This window comes from Gadus chalcogrammus, chromosome 16, assembly GCF_026213295.1.
Source record: "Gadus chalcogrammus isolate NIFS_2021 chromosome 16, NIFS_Gcha_1.0, whole genome shotgun sequence".
In the NCBI taxonomy this organism is placed as follows: domain Eukaryota; kingdom Metazoa; phylum Chordata; class Actinopteri; order Gadiformes; family Gadidae; genus Gadus; species Gadus chalcogrammus.
The window spans coordinates 12,234,757-12,256,096 of NC_079427.1; the positions used below are offsets into that span (position 1 = coordinate 12,234,757).

The window sequence follows — 21,340 nt, forward strand, 5'->3', positions numbered from 1 at the left end:
GTGTGGCAAGTGCTTCAGAATGCAACACTCAGTTTAACTGTTGTTTCTTTAGAGCACATGACTGCAGCTGGGAAAGGATTCTATTCCAAACAAAAAAAGGGGGACTTTGTCCAATAGCACATTCGATGACCTTTCTTAGGCAATTTCAGAATGGTGAGGGGATGGATTATAGTGGAGTTGACTCATGACAAATAATCGCATTGAAACATGTGACAAAGTCGTTGTTTTTTTTTATTAAACAAGTTAATAAATAAATCAAGTTATTTATGTTTCATGTTTGAATTTTTTTGGATCACAACCGAATATCCATGTGTAACAGGAGTTTAGAATTCAACGCAAAGTTGTCTTTCAAGATTTAATCCAAGTTTAGAAATCGGATTCAAAGTAAATAAAAATAAAAATACTGGAAATTGTTGATCTGTGGGCATAAAGAGCTAAACAATTCAAACATGACAAAAAAGCTTTGACAAGTTACTAAGACATTGATTTGAGGCATTTTGACAGAAGTAATGAAGATAACTACAAGTTACCATTTAATATGCGCAATTTGCAACAAGAAAAGCGCTACATGACTACAAATGATTCGTTTTTTTGTAATCCGTCCCATTAGTTGAACAGATTGTTACATTTTATAATGTATTTGTGATTACATAGAAGTGTTATAATACAAAATTATTTTGAGGCTTGCCATGTGCTCCTGCAATGCTTTTCTGTGCTGACAATGCATCGATGGTACATTAATAACAGCCCAAAGGGACATCTCCTAAATGGATTTCCTAACAATTGGAATACATGTGTTAAAAAGTCACGTCAAAGCCGTGTTACTATGGACCCTCTGATTGTTAATACAATAATTCACGTCTGAGGACCTGTGTCCAGACTATTCAGAAAGAAACTTCAAGTAATCAATGTGGAAAAAATAAAAATAGCATCTTAAAAATGGACCGTATCTCTGTGTGTGGCTGAGACCCCAGGTTGTGCTAAGGATCCAGAGTTGTGCATTGTTACTTGGGCTGACCACCCAACACAGACCAAAACGCTGAGGAGATCAACTAACATCGTCACATGAAAAGCGACTGCTGTAGCTTTATTGTTTAGAAAAAAAAAGTCTACTGTGGAAAAAGGTTTGACCAAAAACAGGAACTTGGATGCAAACGAAAAACAAAATTGCTCTACAAATACTGCATAGTTTCATCAGTGCTTCGGACTCATCGCGGGGTCAAGTGATACGGGAGGAGGGAGGAGGTGGTGGCGGCGTTGATGTGTTTTTGGCGTTGGTTGGTATGCATCTGTTTGGAAAGTGTAAACACTACACTCAAACCTTATTTGCTTTCACCCTGAGCGGGTCCTCAGATTCATTCTTTCAAAAATAATAACTGACCTTATCGAGATAAGAATCTCCTATGATATGGAACACGCACGCACACACACACACACACACACACACACACACACACACACACACACACACACACACACACACACACACACACACACACACACACACACACACACACACACACACACACACACACACACTTAAAGGCAGAAAGTCATGAGCCTTCTCTAAGCACAAGGTTGTGATTCGCTGTGCAGAAATAAATCTCAACAGTGGAAGTAAGAGAAAGACTCAGGTCTACTACTTTGGTCAGTGCCCCGACCCCCCCAGGCAGCAGCAGGATCCCTTCAGGGGTGCAAGGGAATTCAACTAGCTCACTAAGGCTGCTTCATCGTAGGAGGCGGACCAAAAAAAAACAAAAAAACACATTTGAGGCGTACGCATCTGGCCTTATCGGTTTCACAATCGCCCTGCGTCCCACACAGAGCCAGGGCCTTCGCAGCACTTCCTTCCCTACGCCTCCAGCCTAAGCAAACAGGCGGATGGCGCCGTTCTCCGAGCCCAGCAGCAGCAGCCTCTTGGTGGGCAGCACGGCCAGGCTGGTCAGGGTTCCCCGGAAGTTCTCGGAGCTGAGCTTGGTGCTGCTGACGGGGCTGAGGGAGATGTCCGCCATGGAGTACACGCCGATCTTGTTGGCCACTGTGCCGGTGACCAGCTCGGAGCCGTACAGATCGAAGGCGTGCACGGGCTCCGAGGGCGACTTGTACTGCCGCAGCGGCTTCTGCTCCAGGTCCCGCCACACTGTCAGGGAGTGGTCGGCCGAGGAGCTGATCACCAGGTTGCCTTCTGCAGCCTGCCATGAAATGGGAAATGATCAAATGGTGAATGGACTGCATTTATACAGCGCTTTTCTAACCAGTGGCCACTCAAAGCGCTTTACAATATTACAGTCACCCATTCATGAACACAATTCACACACCGACTGCGGCGTCAGCCACCCAAGGCGATAGCCAGCTCATCAGCAGCAGTTGTCAGGATGAGGCGTCTTGCTCAGGGAGACCTCGACACTCAAGCTAGGAGGAGCCGGGGATCGAACTAGCCACCTTGCGGTTACAAGCCAACCCGCTCTACCTACTGAGACACATGCCGCCCCATAAAATAAACATTCTGGTTCACTAACACACGGCAGGCGATAAGGCTGCACGCCTGCGACACACGTCAAGCACCACTTTTATTATTGTGAAAGTCTAGCAGTTTGATTACAAATCTGGGGGGGGGGGGGGGGGGGGAATAGTCGTGGGCGGGAGACCAAGGAACTGGACAGTGGTTTGGGGGATATTCATGTCCAGTGTGTCCCAAACAGCACCGTCAAGGTTTTTCTAATGACTAACTTGTGTCCATATTTGTCTAAACCCATGCCTTATAATCCGAAAGGCCCTGACCCCAGATTCAGGGTTAAATAAAGTTTGTTCAGCCTTCTGTTGACTACCCGAGCTCGGGTTCAACTGTCCCCGGCCTACCGGCGGTCTGCGTGCGGTCTTCAACCTGAAGAAGAGTATATAATGGTGAGCGAGGTCCTCTGTTGTGTATTAAAAAGTCCCGAAACACAATCAGAGGGTGACGGGTCTTACGCAACAGTTGCGCGCGTGTGTGTGTGTGTGTGTCAGTGCGACGAGCCAACAGACTCCTTTCCGACATTCAAACTTTACCAAACTAAGCGCCGTCGTGGAGTCGGGTATCTTATCATGCGTTTGATCCAATTGTTAAAGTGGAAAGCGAACGCCATTGATGAAATGTCAAAGTCAAATGGCTGGGGACTGAGATCTAACCCGGGTGCGAGCCCAGACTCTCACCGTGCCGATATTCAAAAGCAGAGGTGGAGAAACCAGGGCGGTTGTGGCATCACAAAAAGAACTCACTGTATAAAAATACTCCATTTGAAAACAGGGCTACGTCTGGCCTAGATTAACCTCCGTCGCGATGCATTTGTTTCAGCAGCGATCGTAACCTGACAGCAACTTTGATGAAGTTCCGTTCCGTCTATTTTCCTAGTGGCGGGTCTCCGCATCGGAGCGAATCACAGGCGCCGTTCCTTCTGAGCGAGGTGCTTTGAACGGGACGGGGCGCGTCCTGGGACGGCGGTTTGACGTCGGGCATAAACGAAAAAAAAACGTTTAGGTCTTTGATTGCGCAACGCTGAAACAAAACCGAATTCAAGGGCTGACCGGGAAAATGTTTGAGTTGGATGATTATTGTGACAACACAGTATACTATTTCATGCTTTAGGACGTTTAAATATTCGTTATCTTTACCGTCAAGAGTTGTGGCAGTAATTTATTCAGCCAATTAGCCGCTGTGAGCCGATTGTCACATTTCGTCTGATATTTCCCTTAGCAATGTTTATAGTTTATGAATAAATATAAGAATGCGTTGGTAATTACCAAAGGATAAATAAATAAAAAAAAGCAGACTGGGGATTTTAGGATTGACAGGAATTGTATTGCCATGCATATGTGCAAGTAATTGGGGACTTCTTTGTTTTCATAAACAAACGTAACCAACCACACGCATCACAGGAGATTGACGGGAGGCACACTTTCAAACCTGCTGGACTGCCATTGGCCATTCAGCATACTTAGAAGAGAAAAATATTGTGCCACAAATATTGCTCACTCCCGATTTTACTTTTAATTTGAAGGATGAAACTAAACCTGCACAGAGGAGGGTTTCTTGCGAAGATTGCAGAAAAACAAAGCGGTGCATATCAGCAGTCCTCTGCATCAAAGTAATGCAGAGTGGATGAGCTAGGAATGATATCCAATTGAAAAACTGAACGGATTATAACCAGGGAGCCATATCGATAGTAAACTAATTTGCAAGACTCACCTTCTTATAACTATATAATCCCAAGGTCACAATAACCCAGTAAATGTGATCAGGCACACGCACGCACGCATACATACACAAATACAGTCTAGACAACCTGAGCTACAGTCCAAGCTAGACTGCAGGCCACACCCTAGAATGCTGTCTAGGCTACATGCTAGACTACAGGCTAGACCACACACTAGCCAACCGTCAAAGCTACAAGCTAGGCTAGAGTCTAGGCTACACACTAGGTAACCGTCTAAGCTACACGCTAGGATACATGCTAGGCTACAGTCTGGACTACAGTCTAGGCTACGTGCTAGGCTGCAGGCCATACAACATTCTTGACTACCCGCTAAGCTAGACACTAGGCTACAGTCTGGACCAAAGTCTGGGCTACACGCTAGGCTACACGCTAGGCTACACGCTAGGCTACACGCTAGGCTACACGCTAGGCTACACGCTAGGCTACACGCTAGGTCACACGCTAGGCTACACGCTAGGCTACACCCTAGGCTACACCCTAGGCTACACCCTAGGCTACACTCAGGACCACGGGGCAGGGCGGGGACGGACCTTCATCTGCAGGATGTCCCCCTCGTGCGCGGGCCAGCCCCTGAGGATGAGCCCGGTGCGGGAGTCCAGCAACACGATGAAGCCCGAGGAGAAGCCGGCCGCCACCGTGCGGCCCCCAGGGCTCACGGCCAGGTAGCGGATCAGACCCGCACTCACGTTGTTGTACGCCAGGCGGAACTCATGCTGAGAGGGACGAAACGATGCAGATCCAGCAGGACCAGAGTCATTAATGGTCGTGACTCAAACTCAATTCAATTAAATATATATTTTTTTGATCTCGTATAGCCCTTAATCACAGGTAAAGTTTCAAAGGGCTTAACAGGCGGTAGATTGATGATATCTACATATATCAAATGCACAACAACCGCACTGTGATTGAAGCAGTACATCTGGATAATTGTAAGTTGGTGTAAATTGACGTTACAGGACTGCAGTTGATGTGGTCTTGTCTTGATATGTATATATATGTATTTTTATGATATAGTGTGTTGGTTAATGTACCAAAATCAATCTCAATGTGTGTTTCTGTTTGTTGATCGGTCATATAAAGCGTGTGACTAGAACATGGTGCCTATTAAAACGATTCAAACTAGCATGTTACATCGATAGACCTAATTGATTCACCAGCAGTTAATGAACCTGCAAAATATACTTTAAACCAACTCTCTTCCTATCCACATTTTCTTCTCGCTCAGCTATTGCCTACCACTCATCATTATTACTTTAATAACACAAAAAAAACAACAGTTTTGCCCAAATTGGCCCCGGGGGTAATGACCCTCCGGGGCCCTAGGGGGCGGCGTCAGCGCGCCGCCTGATTACCTGCAGGCCGGGTTTGCGCGGGTCGATGAAGCGGAGCACGGAGTCTGCGCTGCCGAAGACCACGCTGCAGTGGGGGGCGGGCATGGTGGTCACCGCCGTGATGGGGTTCTTCCCGTCCAACGCCTCGTACGAGCGGATCTGCTTCCCTGGAGGCGACAGCGCAGAGCGGAGGAGTGAGGAGGGGTTAACCAACGCCACACTGAACCCTGACTCTGAGCTCTACTGCAGGGACGCCCGCCAGGGAGGACATGGGTGGGAAGATGTCTGGAGAATGACGAGTGATGAGCTACAATGTCATAAAGGTGACATATTATACCACCAGGGGTGAGTTTGATTAGCCGCTACGAATCGTTTTGAAAATCTGCCTCTGCTGACATTACAAGTGGGCGTGTCCACAGAGATCTATGACAGATAGATGAGCAACGTCTGTTACAGTCCACTGGGTAGGCTGGTAGACTGATCTATCCAGCATTCATCTAGGACGGTGGACACCCCAACTTGTGATGTCAAAAACAGGCAGATTTTCAATCGGCTTGCAATGGCTAATCACACTCACACCTGGTCGTATAACATGTCACCTTTAAAGTCGCTTATGGCGGTGATGGTATGCCACCAGGTGTGAATGTGATTAGCCATTACAAGCCGTTTGAAAATGTGCCCGCCCCTGTGCCTTAGTGACATCACAACTATTTCAAACGGCTTGTAATGGCTAATCACACTCACACCTGGTGGCATCATATCGCCCCTTTAAGTATGCAGGTTTATGTGCATACTTTCCTTCCTACTCGTCATATTGGAGCCGGACTTCTCTTCAGACATGGTCGTAATCCCGATCAATCAAACGTATTGAATTGCCGGTCGATGGCTCTTTGCTATTCACACACATCACTTTCTTATTGATACACACAAAATATAATACTCTATACTCTAAGATATAGTTTCAGCTGAGTACCCACTTCACTGTCACTAAACAGAAGCTTTCAGAATTTAAACTTGCTCAGGGTAAAATAAAAAGAGTTGGCTATTTATTTATTTTTATAATTGTTATTTCTAAATTATAATAATATTAATAATAATAGTTTAATAGCCCAGTATGCTATCGTGTGTGCATGCGTTCACGTGTGTGTGTGTGTGTGTGTGCGTTCACGTATGTTTGTGCGTGTGCTTACGTGTCTGCGTATGCGTGTGCGCGCGTGCTTACGTGTGTGTACGTGTGTAAGAGGCCGTGTGTCTGTGACTGCGTCTGAGCCACCGGTGTACTGGTCCCACAGGTGTGTGTACGTGTGTGAGAGGCCGTGTGTCTGTGACTGCGTCTGACCCACCGGTGTACTGGTCCCACAGGTGGACCGTGCCGTCGCAGCTCACCACCTCCTGAGACGCCTCCAGCTGCCCCACGTAGAACACCGACTTGCGGTGGTCCGCGTAGCACAGCCGCGCCTCCACCTCCCGCGTGCCGTCGCCGTGGTTATACAGCGGCCACAGCCTCACCGTCTTGTCCTTGCTGCCCGACAGGAAGAAGTCCTCCCCGGCCAGTGGCGCCAGGCACTTGGCCGTGCCCGTGTGGCCCAGGAAGTTCTGCAGGCGGATCTGGTGGAAGTGGAAGCGCGGGTCCTGCTGGTTGAGGCCGATCTCGTACTGCCAGTAGGCCAGCCAGTTGCCCTGCAGTGACCGCTCGCTGCGCGGCAGCTCCATCTTCAGTGCGCTGTCCTCGGGGGTGGAGCCTCCCGTCGCCCACGACGACGCCGCCGCCGCCGAGGCGAAGGCGGAGTCCGCCGCGCCAGTCGCCACGGCGACGGCCGCCCCCCCGAGGTGCGCCCGGCCCCAGGAGTCCGATAAACCCGCGTTGGGGCTGCTGCTGTACTCGGGGTCCCGGGACACCTGGATGCGGTTGCCCACCAGGTGGCTGCCGAAGGTGCCCGACTCTGGGATGCCGTCCGACCCGGAGGAGGAGGTGGTGTAGGGGGTGGGGAAGTGGCTCTGGGCGGCCGTTGGGGCCGGCCCCGCCCCGGAGTTGGGGTCCGGGCTGGCCGGCCGCACACGCTCGTGGTAGGACTGAGCCATGCCCCACACCAGCTCGTGGTTGGGGACCAGTTTACGGATAGCTTTGTCGCCTGAAACCCCCGTAGAGAAACAACACAGGTCTTACACGGTGGGAACCATTTGGTGACAAACACGTAAAAGCATGTGTTGGTATTAGAGATGTTCCAATACCATTTTTTCCTTCCCGATACTGATTCAGATTCCTGAACTTGAGTATCGGCCGATACCGAGTATATAACGACACAGCCTCTAGCGTTGTTACTACTAATAGCACTTGTTCTTATTGAAGGTTCTCTGACGGTGACCGCAATGTCAATGTTATTAGCTAACTAGATCCATTAAATGTATAATCTTCAATTAGAATAATACATTAGTATTCTTGTAGTTAACCGTGAATGCATCCGTATTTTTCAGACTTGTTGACGCGAACGCACGTATGTCGGAGTCGAAGCGTAACCCATTCCGACCGTTAACGAACGCAGCATAACACCGTATTATTTGTTATGTTCTTTCCCTTTGTAGTAAATGGGTCACGTGAGGATATCGGATCGGCGCATAGACTTGCGTACTCGCCGATACCCGATCCTGCAGTTTAGGCAGTAATGGAGGAATTTCTGATACTGGTACCGGTATCGGAACAACTCTCGTTGTTACTCGGGCTGCTCAATTATGGACGATTATTTTGGTCAATACATTTTGTATCTGAGAATTTTTTTTTCAAATCTAAAATAATGTTAAAATATGTTTCTAACTGTTTTATAAAATAAAATAGAAAAGATTAGTTTTGACTCGATTATACAGATTGTTTGACCCAAAAAATAAAAAAATAAACAAAATCAAATTTGTATTAATTGCTCAGCCCTAGTTGTCCTATGCTGGTCCTACTAGACTCTCCTACTTAATTTCATTCACAGGGCCTCTCTCTATTGACAACTCACTTGAAGGCGGGTGTCTATTGGAGTTTAAAACGATTGGATCTGCCCAGTGCCACTCTTGATCTGCCATAACCAATCGCTAACGTTTGACTACAACTCAAACTAGCGCACGACCTCAACGTCATTGTTCTCAGCCACACCCTGTCTTTGCTAATTGAACCGGCAAAATTTGGCCGGAGAAAACCCGCTAAAATACCGCAGACGCAGTACTGAAGGGAAATTAAAATTGAGCGGAAGTACGTAGGCGGGCGGAGCCAGGCTATAGTTGCCCCCCCATCCTAAGGAGACACTGCGCAGCAGCGTTCCTCACCTATGAGGCAGTAGAAGGGGATGTAGGAGGCGTAGGCCATCTCCGCGTTGAACACCGTCTGAAGCTCCTCCAGCACCCCCAGTTCGTAGGTCGCCTCCGCCCCCTCCGGGGTCCACACCTCCACCACCGTCACGTCCCCCACCAGCCTGCGAGGGGCGCTGTCCAGCTGCAAGAGAGAAGGCATCACAGGTCAACCACGCCTGGCCGCTCACGCTCATCTCCCATTGGGCACCTGACGCCGTGACGCAGCCAATAGGCGGCTGAAGAATAAGTCCCGCCTCCGAGGCTCCCGGTTTACTTGGTCAAATGTCTATGGTGAGATAACATGGGGTTTTTGAATGATCGTACATAACAAACTCTGTAGGCGGCGAAGAAGGTTTTTGGATTGTCGGTGCCGTTAAAGTAGTAAACTATTAGTAATGATACTTTAACGGCACCGACAATCCAAAACTGCAGTGGAAACTAGATGGAAAAAGAGTAGTTCACAACGTGACGCAGCTTTTACTTCTTTGCCACCTACAGAGTTAGTCATGTAGTACGATCATTCAAAAATTTGGCCGAGGGAACCAGGAGCCTCGGAGGCCTATTGGGTCCTGGGTTTTTTTCACCCAGAACTTTCATTGTTTCATTGAAACAAGCAGCCCGGGTGGGAGATCAGAGGTACTTTCGGAGCGTTCATCCTCAAAGTTTAAATTCCCCTTCACTCCTGCAAAGGTCCAGCCACACCACCAGTGAACCCGAGAGCACCTGGTACACGCCTTAATGTCCTCTGTGAAGCCCTTTGTGATAAAGCAGTCCGTTTCATGTCATTAAGCACCAAAGGTCAAATGATTCTGGCCCAACCCCCTGGGTGTGTTCTTCAGTGTGTGTTTCGTATAAGAGGTTGTGTGTGTGTGGCCCTTTCAGAGGTTGTGTGTGTGTACCTTTCAGAGGTTGTGTGTCCGTGTCAGAGATTGCTTGTGTATGTGTGTAAGAGGTTGCGTATGCGTGTGCGTGTGCGTGCGCGTGTGTGTGTGTGTGTGTGTGTGTGTGTGTGTGTGTAAGAGGTTGCGTATGTGTGTGTGCGTGTGTAAGAGGTTGCGTATGAGTGTGTGTGTAAGAGGTTGCGTATGTGTGTGTGCGTGTGTAAGAGGTTGCGTATGAGTGTGTGTGTAAGAGGTTGCCTATGTGTGTTTAAGAGGTTGCGTATGTGTGTAAGAGATTGTGCGCGCGTGTGCGTGCATGCTAGTGTAAGAGGTTGTGTGTGTGTGTGTGTGTGTGTGTGCGCGTGTGTGTGTACCTGGGGCTGCAGGCAGCGCAGCAGGCTGAAGACAGTGAAGAAGCGTCCCAGCGTGTCGGCCAGGTGCTGCTGCACCATCTCCCTCCCAATGCGCAGACAGATCAGCGCCATGAGGCTCAGAGTCTTCAGACACAGGGCGGAGCGGGTCTGCACCCCGCTGGGGAACCTGGGGGGGGCACACAGTCAGATATATACACACAGTCAGATATATACACACATACACTGAGCAGCTAAAGGTCCAGCAGGTGCTAGAGGCCAGAATCCTCAACAAACTGGCCTCAATAATGTCTAACCCCACTCACCCACTCCACGCCCTGCAGGTGATCAAGAACAGCACCTTCAGTCAGAGACTAATTGCACCAATGTCCAAAACGGAGCGGTACAGGAAGTCCTGTATACCAGCTGCCATACGGTTTTACAATGCACAAAATTAACTTTGCACCTTGTAGTATTTAGTATTTATTATTGTATTTATTGTAGTATTTAAGTATTTTTGCATTTGAGGGAATGTGTGTCTGTCCACGCTGTTGTGACACTGTAATTTCCTGTAAAGGATTATTAAGGGATCTATCTATCTATATCTATCCACAGTCAGGTAAACACGCACACAGTCAAATATACACACACAGTCAAATATACACACGCACAGTCATATATACACGCACACACACAGTCAAATCTACACACACATACACAGTCATATATACACACACGTGCATAAACAGTCATAGACACACACACTTGGATGGACCATTATGCTCCCATTCCCCCCAGTGCAGTCCTTTCTCGAGGGAGCACGTCTTGAATACTAATGGCCTTACAGGTGGCATGTCATCACACAGAGAAAGGTGGAGGAATTGCAATCGTCAGTAATTTGTGTCATTATTTTTCATGCAGGACATAAAACCAATTCTCCTCACAATGGAGGCTAAAAGATCACGTGCAGGGAATTGGTTTTATGTCCTACTTGAATTATAACGACAGCCGGGATTCATGAGCGGGGCGTTTACGCAATAAAACCTTTATTCAATTGTCTTTATTTAATCGTAGAACCGTCAGTTTAAATAGCAGAGCCAAATGTACCAAGTGGTGTGCGCGTGTGCGCGTGCGTGCGTGCGTGCGTGTGTGTGTGTAAAATAGTGATTGTGTACATGTGTGTGAGTACCTGACTGAGAGAGTGAGTACCTGAGTGAGTACCTGAGTGAGTGAGTGAGTGAGTGAGTGAGTGAGTACCTGAGTGAGTTTACCCCATCTGTGGGGTGGTGAGTGAGTGAGTGAGTGAGTGAGTCTGTGTGTATGAGAGTGAGTATATGAGGTTTACCCCATGTGAGTGAGTCTGGTTTACCCCAGGTGAGTGAGTGAGTGAGTGAGTGAGTGAGTGAGGTTTACCCCATGTGACCGAGTGAGTGAGTGAGTGAGTTTTACCCCATGTGCGGCGTGGTGAGTGAGTGAGTGAGTGAGTGAGTGAGTGAGTGAGTGAGGTTTAACCCATGTGCGGCGTGGTGAGTGAGTGAGTGAGTGAGTGAGTGAGTGAGTGAGTGAGTGAGTGAGTGAGTGAGTGAGTGAGTGAGTGAGTGAGTGAGTGAGTGAGTGAGGTTTACCCCAGGTGCGGCGTGGTGAGTGAGTGAGTGAGTGAGTGAGTGAGTGAGTGAGTGAGTGAGTGAGTGAGTGTTACCCCATGTGCGGCGTGGTGAGCAGCTCCAGGAGGGGCAGCAGGATGTCCTGGTTGATCTTCATCAGCATGTCCATGAGCGTGGTGTCCGAGAGGAAGACGATGATCTTCTGGGTCAGCACCACCGCGCCCAGAAGCCCCGCCTCCTTGCGCGTGTTCAGACGCTGCGACGAGGGCGGAGTCACCTGAGGGGGCGGGGCCAGAACCGGACAGCGGCACAACGTGGTTATAGCACATCCATAAGAAGGCCACAGGACATAGATGGATTTACATGTGCTTTGGGATGCCTACTATGTTGTCTTGTCTTGTGATGCCTTGCCTTTATATTTTTACTGCACCTTCAGATGTAGCAATTTAATGTTGTTGTATAGGTGACAAATAAAGTCTATCTATCTATCTATCTATAAAAAGTATATCTATCTATTGAACATTGACATGACATTGGGAATCGAACCCAGTGCCTTTCGGATGAGAGTAGAATACCATAGACGCATTGTCTATTTAAATGGGGATGGATTATACCACCAGGTGTGAGTGTGATTAGCCAATATATATGATATCCATCATATATCTAGGTGGACACTCACGCTTGTGATCTCCCTAACAGCTTGTAAAGGCTAATCCCGCTCACACCTGGAGGAACAACAGGGGCTTAAAGACAACCAGGGGGTCATTCTCCCACCAGGTAGCCGATGTAGGGCAGGTACTGGTAGGTGAGCACCGGCTCCCCGTAGAGCTGTGCGATGTAGAGCAGGCTCTCCAGGACCGGCTCTGCTGTCAGGTCTCCGGCCACGGGCTTCCTCTCGTACACGCTGCCCATGGCCACGCCCTCCAGACTGCTCTCCTCCGACAGGGGGGCCAGGAACTGGTGCTTCTCCGGCCCTGGACGGACACAGAAGAGCAGGCAGAAAGGAAATCTCTTTGTTATCAAAAAGGTGCATTGATCAGTCACGTTATTTTTTTTTCTGTGTATATTCATACGGATCAGTTTAGCTCAGGAGGTAGAGCGCGTTGACGCGTAACCTGAAGGTTGCTAGTTCGATCCCCGGCTCCATTCAAGCATTGAGGTGTCACTGAGCAAGATACCTCACCCTGAATGCTCCTGATGAGCTGGCTGGTCCGTCGGTGTGCATGAATGGTTGCATGTCGCTTTGTTGCTCTTAATTTAAATGTACATTTATATCTATACAAATAAATACAACTGCATGATCTGTGGAGATTTTTTGTATCAAATACTGAGGCTAGACTCTCCTCCAAAGACATGCATCACAATACGAAGAGACCGTTCCCACCACATACTCACCGACATAGCAGGTGGTGAGCAGTCGCAGAAGATTCCTGGCCACGTAGCGAGACGTCACCGTGGGACCCAGCTTCGCAGTCAGCCACCTCACCGTTTTGAAGACCGTTACTGTGGACACGCATTGAATGAAGTCATTTACATTTAGGGCATTTAGCAGACGCTATCATCCAAAGCGACTTGACTATCTCTTCTAGTAAGAAGAAAGAGAAACAACAATATATGGCTGTCGGTAAAGTTAGGATGTTCATAGAACCAAGTGCCAAGCACTTGTTAACCCCTTCCCCGTATACAATACTATATCTAGGATAGGATGCTACACAAGTACGATTTTTAAGTGCCGGGACTTACAACTTACAATAAGTGCGTACATTAAGAGCCAGGACGTTCAACTTAGACTAAGTACGTACATTAAGTGCCAGTCGACACTGAAAAGCCAGAGGAAGCCGCCCCCCATAAACCAACCGCTGCTCCTCACTCACCTAGAAGTATCTTGTGCTCCTTCTCGTCCGAGCCGTCCATCGGGTCGTGGTCCTCCTCCTCCTCAACGCCTTTCTCAGACTCCTCCAGCGTCATCCCGTTCAGGAACTCCTCCTCCAGGGTGCCCACTGTGTCCTCGGTGCCGCCGGAGAGCGAGAGCTCCCCGGCGGGGTCGTCGGGGCCCCCTCGGCCCTCGGCCGTCTCCGGGGTCTCCTCCTCCTCCAGCTCCCCCACGTCCTCTTCCTCGCTGGCGGGCTTCAGGTCCTGGCTGCTGTCGGCCGAGCGGAGGCTGGCCCGGTCCCGCGTCGAGTCCCCGTCCCCGATGGACAGCTCGCTGGCGCTGCTCTTGTCGCTGAGCTTGCCCACGCTCATCGACTCCTGGTCTTGCTCCTTGGCTCCGGCCGAGCTCTGGCCGTGCTGCTTCCCGGCAGCGCCGCCACCGCCGCCGCCGCCGCCCGCCCCGCTGTTGACGTAGAAGCCGTTCTGGAAGTCCTCGCCCTCAGAGAGGAACACCTGGTCGTTGAGGCTGAGCCCCGAGGAGTAGTCCACCAGCCCCGTGTCCCCGCCCACCCCGACGCCGACGCTGCCGCCGCCCCCCACCTTCCCAGTGACGGACCCCGACGACGCGCGCCCCTCGCTGCACTGGTAGTCTTCCTCCTCTTCCTCCTCCCCCAGGGTGCACGTCCCGCCCCTCAGGCGCTTCCCCTCCCCCGCCCCCGAGCCGGCGGCGCAGCCCTCGAAGCCCGTCATGACCTGCAGCACGTGGGGCAGCAGGCTGGACAGGAAGGCCTGCAGGCCCAGCCGGGCGATGAGCTGCAGGACGAAGCAGTCGGTGTACAGGTAGAAGCGCCCGCGCAGGCACCGAGGGTTCTCGTAGACGCTGACCAGGGGCTTCAGCAGGAACTTAGTGGCGTTCCTGGGGCCCAGCACGCGGGCGATGGGCTCGAACATGTACCAGGCGGCGTAGACGGCGGTGGACTCCTCCAGCATCAGGGACAGGACGAACGGCAGGAGGATCTCCAGACCTTCTGCGTTGATGTTCCCCAGGAGGAGAGTCTCCAGCTGCTGCCAGAGCTGGAACACCACGTCCCTGCCCTGGAGAACACAGGCCGTCTCCATCTTGTGGTGGTAGGAGAAGATGAACTGGTGCAGGGCCGGGAAGTACGTCGGGAAGGGGAAGGGGGTGACGATGGGGTTCAGCAGCAGGCAGGGACTGGGAGGAGGCAGGCCCTCGTGGATCGGCTCGTATTTGAAGAGCAGCGGGCCGGAGCCCTGCGCGAGCTCCGCGCTCGCTCTCCCAGAGTGCTTCCGGATCAACAGGAGGGTCTCCAGGGCGTGGTGCAGGGACAGGGGCACGTCGCGCAGGTTGGAAGAGCAGAGCTTCTTCACAGCCTGGAAGCGATCTCTGAGCGGGGCGCCCGGCGCCAGGCCCCTCAGCTTGGGGGAGTAGAATATCTCGGCGATGACCACGCCAAGCGCCTGAATGTCTCTCTGGAAGAGTTCCGTTACCGAGGTCAAGGACTGGCCCACCGTCCTCGGTGCCCTCGTCTCGTTCCCGGGCTCCATGCGATGTGGTACCTCCGCATGAAGGCTCTTCACCAGGAAGTTGTTCAGCTTCTCCAGCTCTTCCAGGGGCTGAAGGGGGTTGAATCCCTCCGGCAGGATGATCTTAAAGTCGTCGGCGTTGGCGACGGTCGCGCTCCCCTCTGCGTGCTTCTTGCCCGATGCGCCTCCTTTCTGCAGCATCGCGCTACGGAAGCTCGGACCCAGGCCACTGGTGCTGCTGCCCCGGCCCTCCCCGGGCAGTGAACTCGGGGACTGGGAGATGATGAGGGCCGGGTGTTCGCCTGCCATCTTCCCTCCGGCGGCGTGCATGCACGGCAGCGGCGCCGAGGTGGCCCCCGAGCCAGAGGCCCCGACAGAGCCCAACGAGTCCAGGGCTTCCATCCCTTGCTCCAGGTCTTCGTCGCGGTCCACCATGGTCCAGCCGCTGGACTCGCACCCCGCCGTCTCCTGCACCGTCCCGTCCACAGCGTCCGTCAGGGTCTTCGTCGGGCGGACCTGCACGTCGAGCTGCGTGGCGAGGCCCAGGAGAGGGGGCTCCGGCGGGGCGTACTGGTACGGGTGGAGGCGGGGCGGGTGGGGCTGGTCGAACAGCTGCACCACCCCGGAGCTGGTGAGGTTGGTGTGGTTGTCCACCAGGTGCAGACACACGTTCTTGGCCTTGACCGCCTCCTTCCCCGACAGCTTGTGGCCGAAGGTGAGGTCGATCCAGTGGTGCAGGTGCTGGGACACCTCCCTGCTCTCCAGCATGCCCCGGTGCACCTCGATGAAGTCCTCGTAGGAGCTGCACCACGCCGGCACGTCCAGGTCCGGCATGTCGGCGTGGACCGAGCGGAATATGGAGGGGTCCGTGTAGAACTCGGGGATGCACTCGTCGGGGGTCCAGCTCTGCATGCGCTCCATGCTGGCCGGGTACTCGTTGGGCTCCCACTGGGAGCGCACGTGGCTGCACAGCACCGGCTTGGGCGTCTGCCGCGCCTTGTACACGTAGTACGTGATGTCCGACAGCACGTCCGAGATGTGGTGCGGCACGTGGAGGTGGTCCGACGGGCCCGCCCCGCCGCCGCCGCCGCCGCCGCCCCCCGCCCAGGTCCCCGCCCACGCCGCAGCCCCCCGGCCCGTTGCCCCCCGCGGCCGCCAGGGCCTCTTTGGTCATCTCGTAGGTGAAGTCCAGCTGCTTGTCGCCCTTGTTCAGCCGGAACTTGGACCTGCGCAGGTCCCGGAAGCGGCCGAAGGGCACGGTGAAGTCCGCCACCCAGGGCAGCACCGGGTGGTAGTTGGGGTCCCCCGCCCGCCGCCCCACCAGCCGGTTCAGCTCCATCAGGTAGCAGAAGTTGCTGACGCGGCCGTGGACCCAGTCCAGCACCAGCGCCTTCAGCCCGTCGAAGCAGTCCCCGCACAGGGCCCGGTCGCCCCCGCTCACACACACAGCGTCCGACGGCGGGACGTTCCGAGGCCCTCGTCGGCCCGCCGCGACGCAGCTGTCCGCCCCGCCGGCGACGCCCGCGTCCTCATAGTGCGCCAGGTTAAGGCGGAGCCGGCTGCACAGCTGGTCGTCCACGGCGATGTCCTGCAGGGACAGCTCCCCGACGGACAGCCCCGCCGCGTGGCAGGCCTGCAGCGCCGTGAGCACTTGGTACAGGATGAACAGCACCTTGGCGTGGCTGTTGGCCAGCTTGGCGGGGCTGTAGGAGACGACGTCGTGCAGGGAGTACTGGCTGTAGGGCAGCACCACGTAGAGCACCTCGGCCGTCTCCAGGAGACACTCGGCCCGCAGGACGTTGGGGCACAGGGGGGCCCCCGGGGACCTGTGGGACGGGGCCGCGGCCGACTGGAAGGGGCTTTCTTTGTCCTTTTCTCGGGCCGGGGAGAGGGACGGAGACACTTTGTCCGTGGAGATGAAGGAGGAGTTGAAGAGCTTCTGCAGCGCTTGACGCACGGCGTCGAGGGCGGTGATCTGCGTCTGCTGAGCGGCGCCGGCGTACGGCTGCACGCGCTCACGGTGGGCTTCGCGCCAGAGGTTCCTGGAGGGGAGGAAACCGGAACAACACCGTCGCTGATGGGTCCGTCGCGCTCCGTGAAATCACCCATATTAGGAGTTTCAGATGATGAGTTGTACATCAGTAGTTACATTTTGAACTCACACGATGGTGGACAACACACACACACACACACACACACACACACACACACCACACACACACACACACACACACACACACACACACACACACACACACACACACACACACACACACACACACACACACACTTTTTGGACTCTACGCATCCCAAAGTGGAAGTGCGTTCTCATTGATGACGAGACACAGTGACACACACCCTACCTGACATTCTGCTGGGACACACAGAGCATGGTCCTCATGAAGGAGTCCGGCGGCATGGAACCCTCTCCCTGGTGCCCAGGGTCCCTGGCCAGCCGGTAGCCCAGCCGGCTCTTCCTCAGGCCCTGGACGCACACCCGGGTCCAGCCGGGGGGCAGCTTGGCTTGGGAGCGCTGGAGGTACGTGCGGACCTCGCCATCGCTGATGCTGTCGAAGCGCGGGCAGCGCGGCAGCCTCCTCTCCCGCAGCCCCGTCACCCAGCGGGTGGGCACCAGGGCCACCAGCTCATGGGGGCTCGGCCCCGGCCCCAGCTGGCGCCGCTCGATCCCCAGGTCCCGCTCCACCGCTGGCAGCAGCCACTCCATGGTGAAGGTCCGATGTCTGCCCAAAACTCACGCGCGGTCCGGATGCATGCAGCGCCCCCCCCCTCCCCCACTCACACTTCCATTGGGTTATAAACGCAGGACTACAAGAGCCCTACATTTATGTGGTGCGGTTCGTCTCCCGCGAGGGTTCTGCAGAGGACCTATCTGAAACAGAGATATAACCGTAGATCTGCGGCGGCATGTGACGACCATGGGTTAGGCCGTTGATGGTAACCGGAAGGTTGCTAGTCAATCCCTGGCTACTCTAGCTACGGTGTCGACCGGTGTCCCGAGCAAAACGCCTAACTCCACCGTTCATGCGAGATGGCTGACACCATGCGTGGTTGACCCCGCCGTCGGCTGTGTGCACTGTGTGCCATGAAGGGTGAAGGTTAAGCAATATTGTAAAGCGCTTTGAGTGGCCACTGGTTAGAAAAGCGCTGTATAAATGCAGTACATTTACCATTTATACCGCTTTATTAAAAATGTGCTTTCCACTCTACAATGTGAAGACACCAGCCACAGGGAAGTTACACATTGGAAGCCAGTGCTATTTTGTAATCGTCACAGGATGTCATTTTAGTGACACATGTTTTCAATCTGGGAGCCAAGCTCACATGACTTGGCTGCCAAGACCCCATGTGCAAAGGAGAAATAACTATCCCTGGGCTCAAAACGCGAGACCCTGAGGGAGGCTGGCCGTGAAGCGATACAAGCCAAACACAAGGAGTTTAAACTTAAGAAGAACATACCTCACAAAATTACCTAGATAAGGATTGACTGAACTTAGCAGGTCTGGATTCAGAGATAAATTATAACAGATATGTCCTCTCTACAGATACATGTCGTTTGGTAGATAATCAAACATGTAGACTTATGTACAGCCCTGGTGGGCTGTTTTAAAATAAGAATGGATACAGTTTGATTATGCATTAATGCAATATGTTCCGATTTTATAGTGGGAAGCTACAAATTCTGACAGACAGCGGTTCAACAACAACAACACGTTTATAACTACAGTGGCAGAGAGTTCACCAACACACAATACAACACTTATTCCGCACTTTCTTAATAAACAACCCTCACTTTAGCCCGTCATTCGCATGATGCAGTCTGCAGAGTGGCCTTCTGTCTTAAGTTCCCCACTGGAAGAAGTATCGACCCCAGATCGGCTGATAAACACCCAGCTAACGAGAGCCGCTCTCCAGGGACCCCCAACATCACGCACGGAGGCGAGATGCACCATAACGTGGACGCAGCGGTTACCGGACACCAAAACACTAACTCATCAACGCATTCAAACACCATGAGGATAATTTAACGTGACAATAGCTCACCTCTCCCAACTTGTAGCTAGCAGCCAGTGCAGAAGGCGAAGTTTCGCTTCCCCATCGGCGGTGCGCAGGACGTGGCGTCAAGACGCTCTTAAACGCAGACCAGTGAGGCGCGTCTCTCTGAGGCCGCTCGTTTCCTGCTCCGGTAGGTTCAGATAGACACAGTCAGACACAGTCAGCCATCTGAGGGTGATTTTGTGCAACGTTATGTGCAGCCATGTTATTTCCAGTAGCACTCACGTGATCCCGCTGTAACTGCCTGTCACGTGACCAGTGTCTCTTTCCTATAAGACAAACTAAACAGTGGTAATAAGTGATGATTATTAAGTAATGAGGTGTAGAGGTTAGATAAAGTATTAACATTTACGATTCGGTGAAGATGAGTGAGACCGATCCACGTTCATCCAATGTTTTTTGTGTCCTTGCGTCTGAAGTGCAGTAAACGTTAAATCCACGTGGTGGCGCCATTTCTCTTCTCAGCATTCCGTGGCATTGTTTTATGGTCCATAATTTTTTTAAATTTCATATCCTTCCTACGTTTCAATTTATTTTTGTGTGTGTGTTAATCTTGACCTCTCGTTGGTTAATAGAAATCAGGATGCTTTTATTCCCTATATTATTTTTGCACATCTAAGCATCAAGACAAGCCTATACCGATATGCTTACCATGCCAGCGTAGGCCCACTAAGCAGACCAATAAGACCACATGAATAAGTATAAAAAAATAACGTCCGAATCTGAATTCTACTAGCTATTCTATTTATATTGCTCTAATACTTTGTCTATTTTCATAACGGGGATGTTTGCATCATCTTCCCCTGCGTCAAAGCAAGGGTAGGCCACTACGTTTGCAGAGAAGGCCCCACTAGGACAACGAATTAAAGCTTTCCTCATCCCAGCAGTCCACCTCAAGCGCCGTAATTGCTGTCAGCGACGATTCGAAGAACATGAGAATTGCTGCACACTGTGTTCTGTCAACAAGAACATTTGAAACACAAACGGAAGCGACGTGGCCTTTCCTTCGCCCCTGCATAACGTGGCAGGCTCACTCTGTGTGAGAAACACGCTGGATTGAGTTTAGATCGATTAAGGGTAAAATAATAGTTGTTGCAGTGGTAGACACTGTGCGTGCACCAGACGCGGTATCAATGACGGGAACTATCCTAGCATAATCTACTCGCATAGGCCAATTTGCGATGATAATAACCTGCACCCTGGACTCTGAACTCCTCCCACCGGGTCTTGTGGGTAACTGAGGACCCTGCGAGCGACAGACACCAAAACAACTGCAGAAAGCCCCCAGGAACCTGCAGAAAGCCTTCGACCGCTGCAGTCTGACGCAGTCTGGTGCTCTGGTGGCGCACCGGGGTGCAGATGAGGGACCGTGAGTGTAACCTGCTCCGCGGACGTGCACTATACAGAATCAAACTGCTTCTGATGCATTAATTGAAACAACTCCCAATGCTCATGGTGATTGTATTTTTTTCTGACTGTTGGTATTCTGATCAGTGGAGAGCGGACTGCATCCGAGCTACATCGGGTTCTGCTTTACTTTTGCAATGACAATAAAATAGAATCGGATCTTTTATTGTTCACCTTAATGACATACGGTCATATAATGTTAATAATAATAATAAAAGTTAATAATGTTTTAGTATTATTTTTTTTAGCATGAACAGCCTGCTTGCAGTCTGCAGATGATTAAAATATAGCCTACCTAACGGGTAAACGAGGCCTTAACCGTCGGCATTTCTGTCATTTTTTCTATTATAATGCTTAATAAAAATATAATAACGATAATCGCAAGGGCAATGGACATGTCATGTGGACAATAGTCCTCAGACACCGGATTCCCCGGTGTCCGGTTACCCCGCTGCCGGAGCAATCTGAGGGAATCCGATGTCGGCGAGTCCGACTGTGACCTGAGCGGGTGCACGTGTCAAAGTAATGGTTATGGTGCGCGCGCACCATAACCATTACTTTGGCTAGTAATGAATGATAAGTGATAAGTGATGTGACGATGATGAGGAGCATGGAGGAGGGCGGGAGTCGGCAGGTTCAGAAGAAGTGATCTCAGGCTTTTGATCCCCCCCACCAGCTCTCTCCCCCCTCTCT

General features: G+C 51.8%; 1 protein-coding gene across 1 annotated transcript; it reads right to left on the reverse strand.

The window, feature by feature from the left end:
• Window positions 1-31: 31 nt before the first annotated feature.
• Window positions 32-21,176, reverse strand: wdr81 (WD repeat domain 81). Its single transcript, XM_056610719.1, is given in 13 exon segments — window positions 32-2,192; window positions 4,784-4,966; window positions 5,606-5,751; window positions 6,928-7,716; window positions 8,891-9,056; window positions 10,170-10,335; window positions 11,845-12,026; window positions 12,524-12,723; window positions 13,145-13,252; window positions 13,624-16,264; window positions 16,266-17,208; window positions 17,530-18,052; window positions 19,229-21,176. Coding segments are annotated over 12 exon segments (6,213 nt in total). The 5' UTR covers window positions 17,892-18,052; window positions 19,229-21,176; the 3' UTR covers window positions 32-1,865.
• Between the last annotated feature and the right edge of the window lie 164 nt (window positions 21,177-21,340).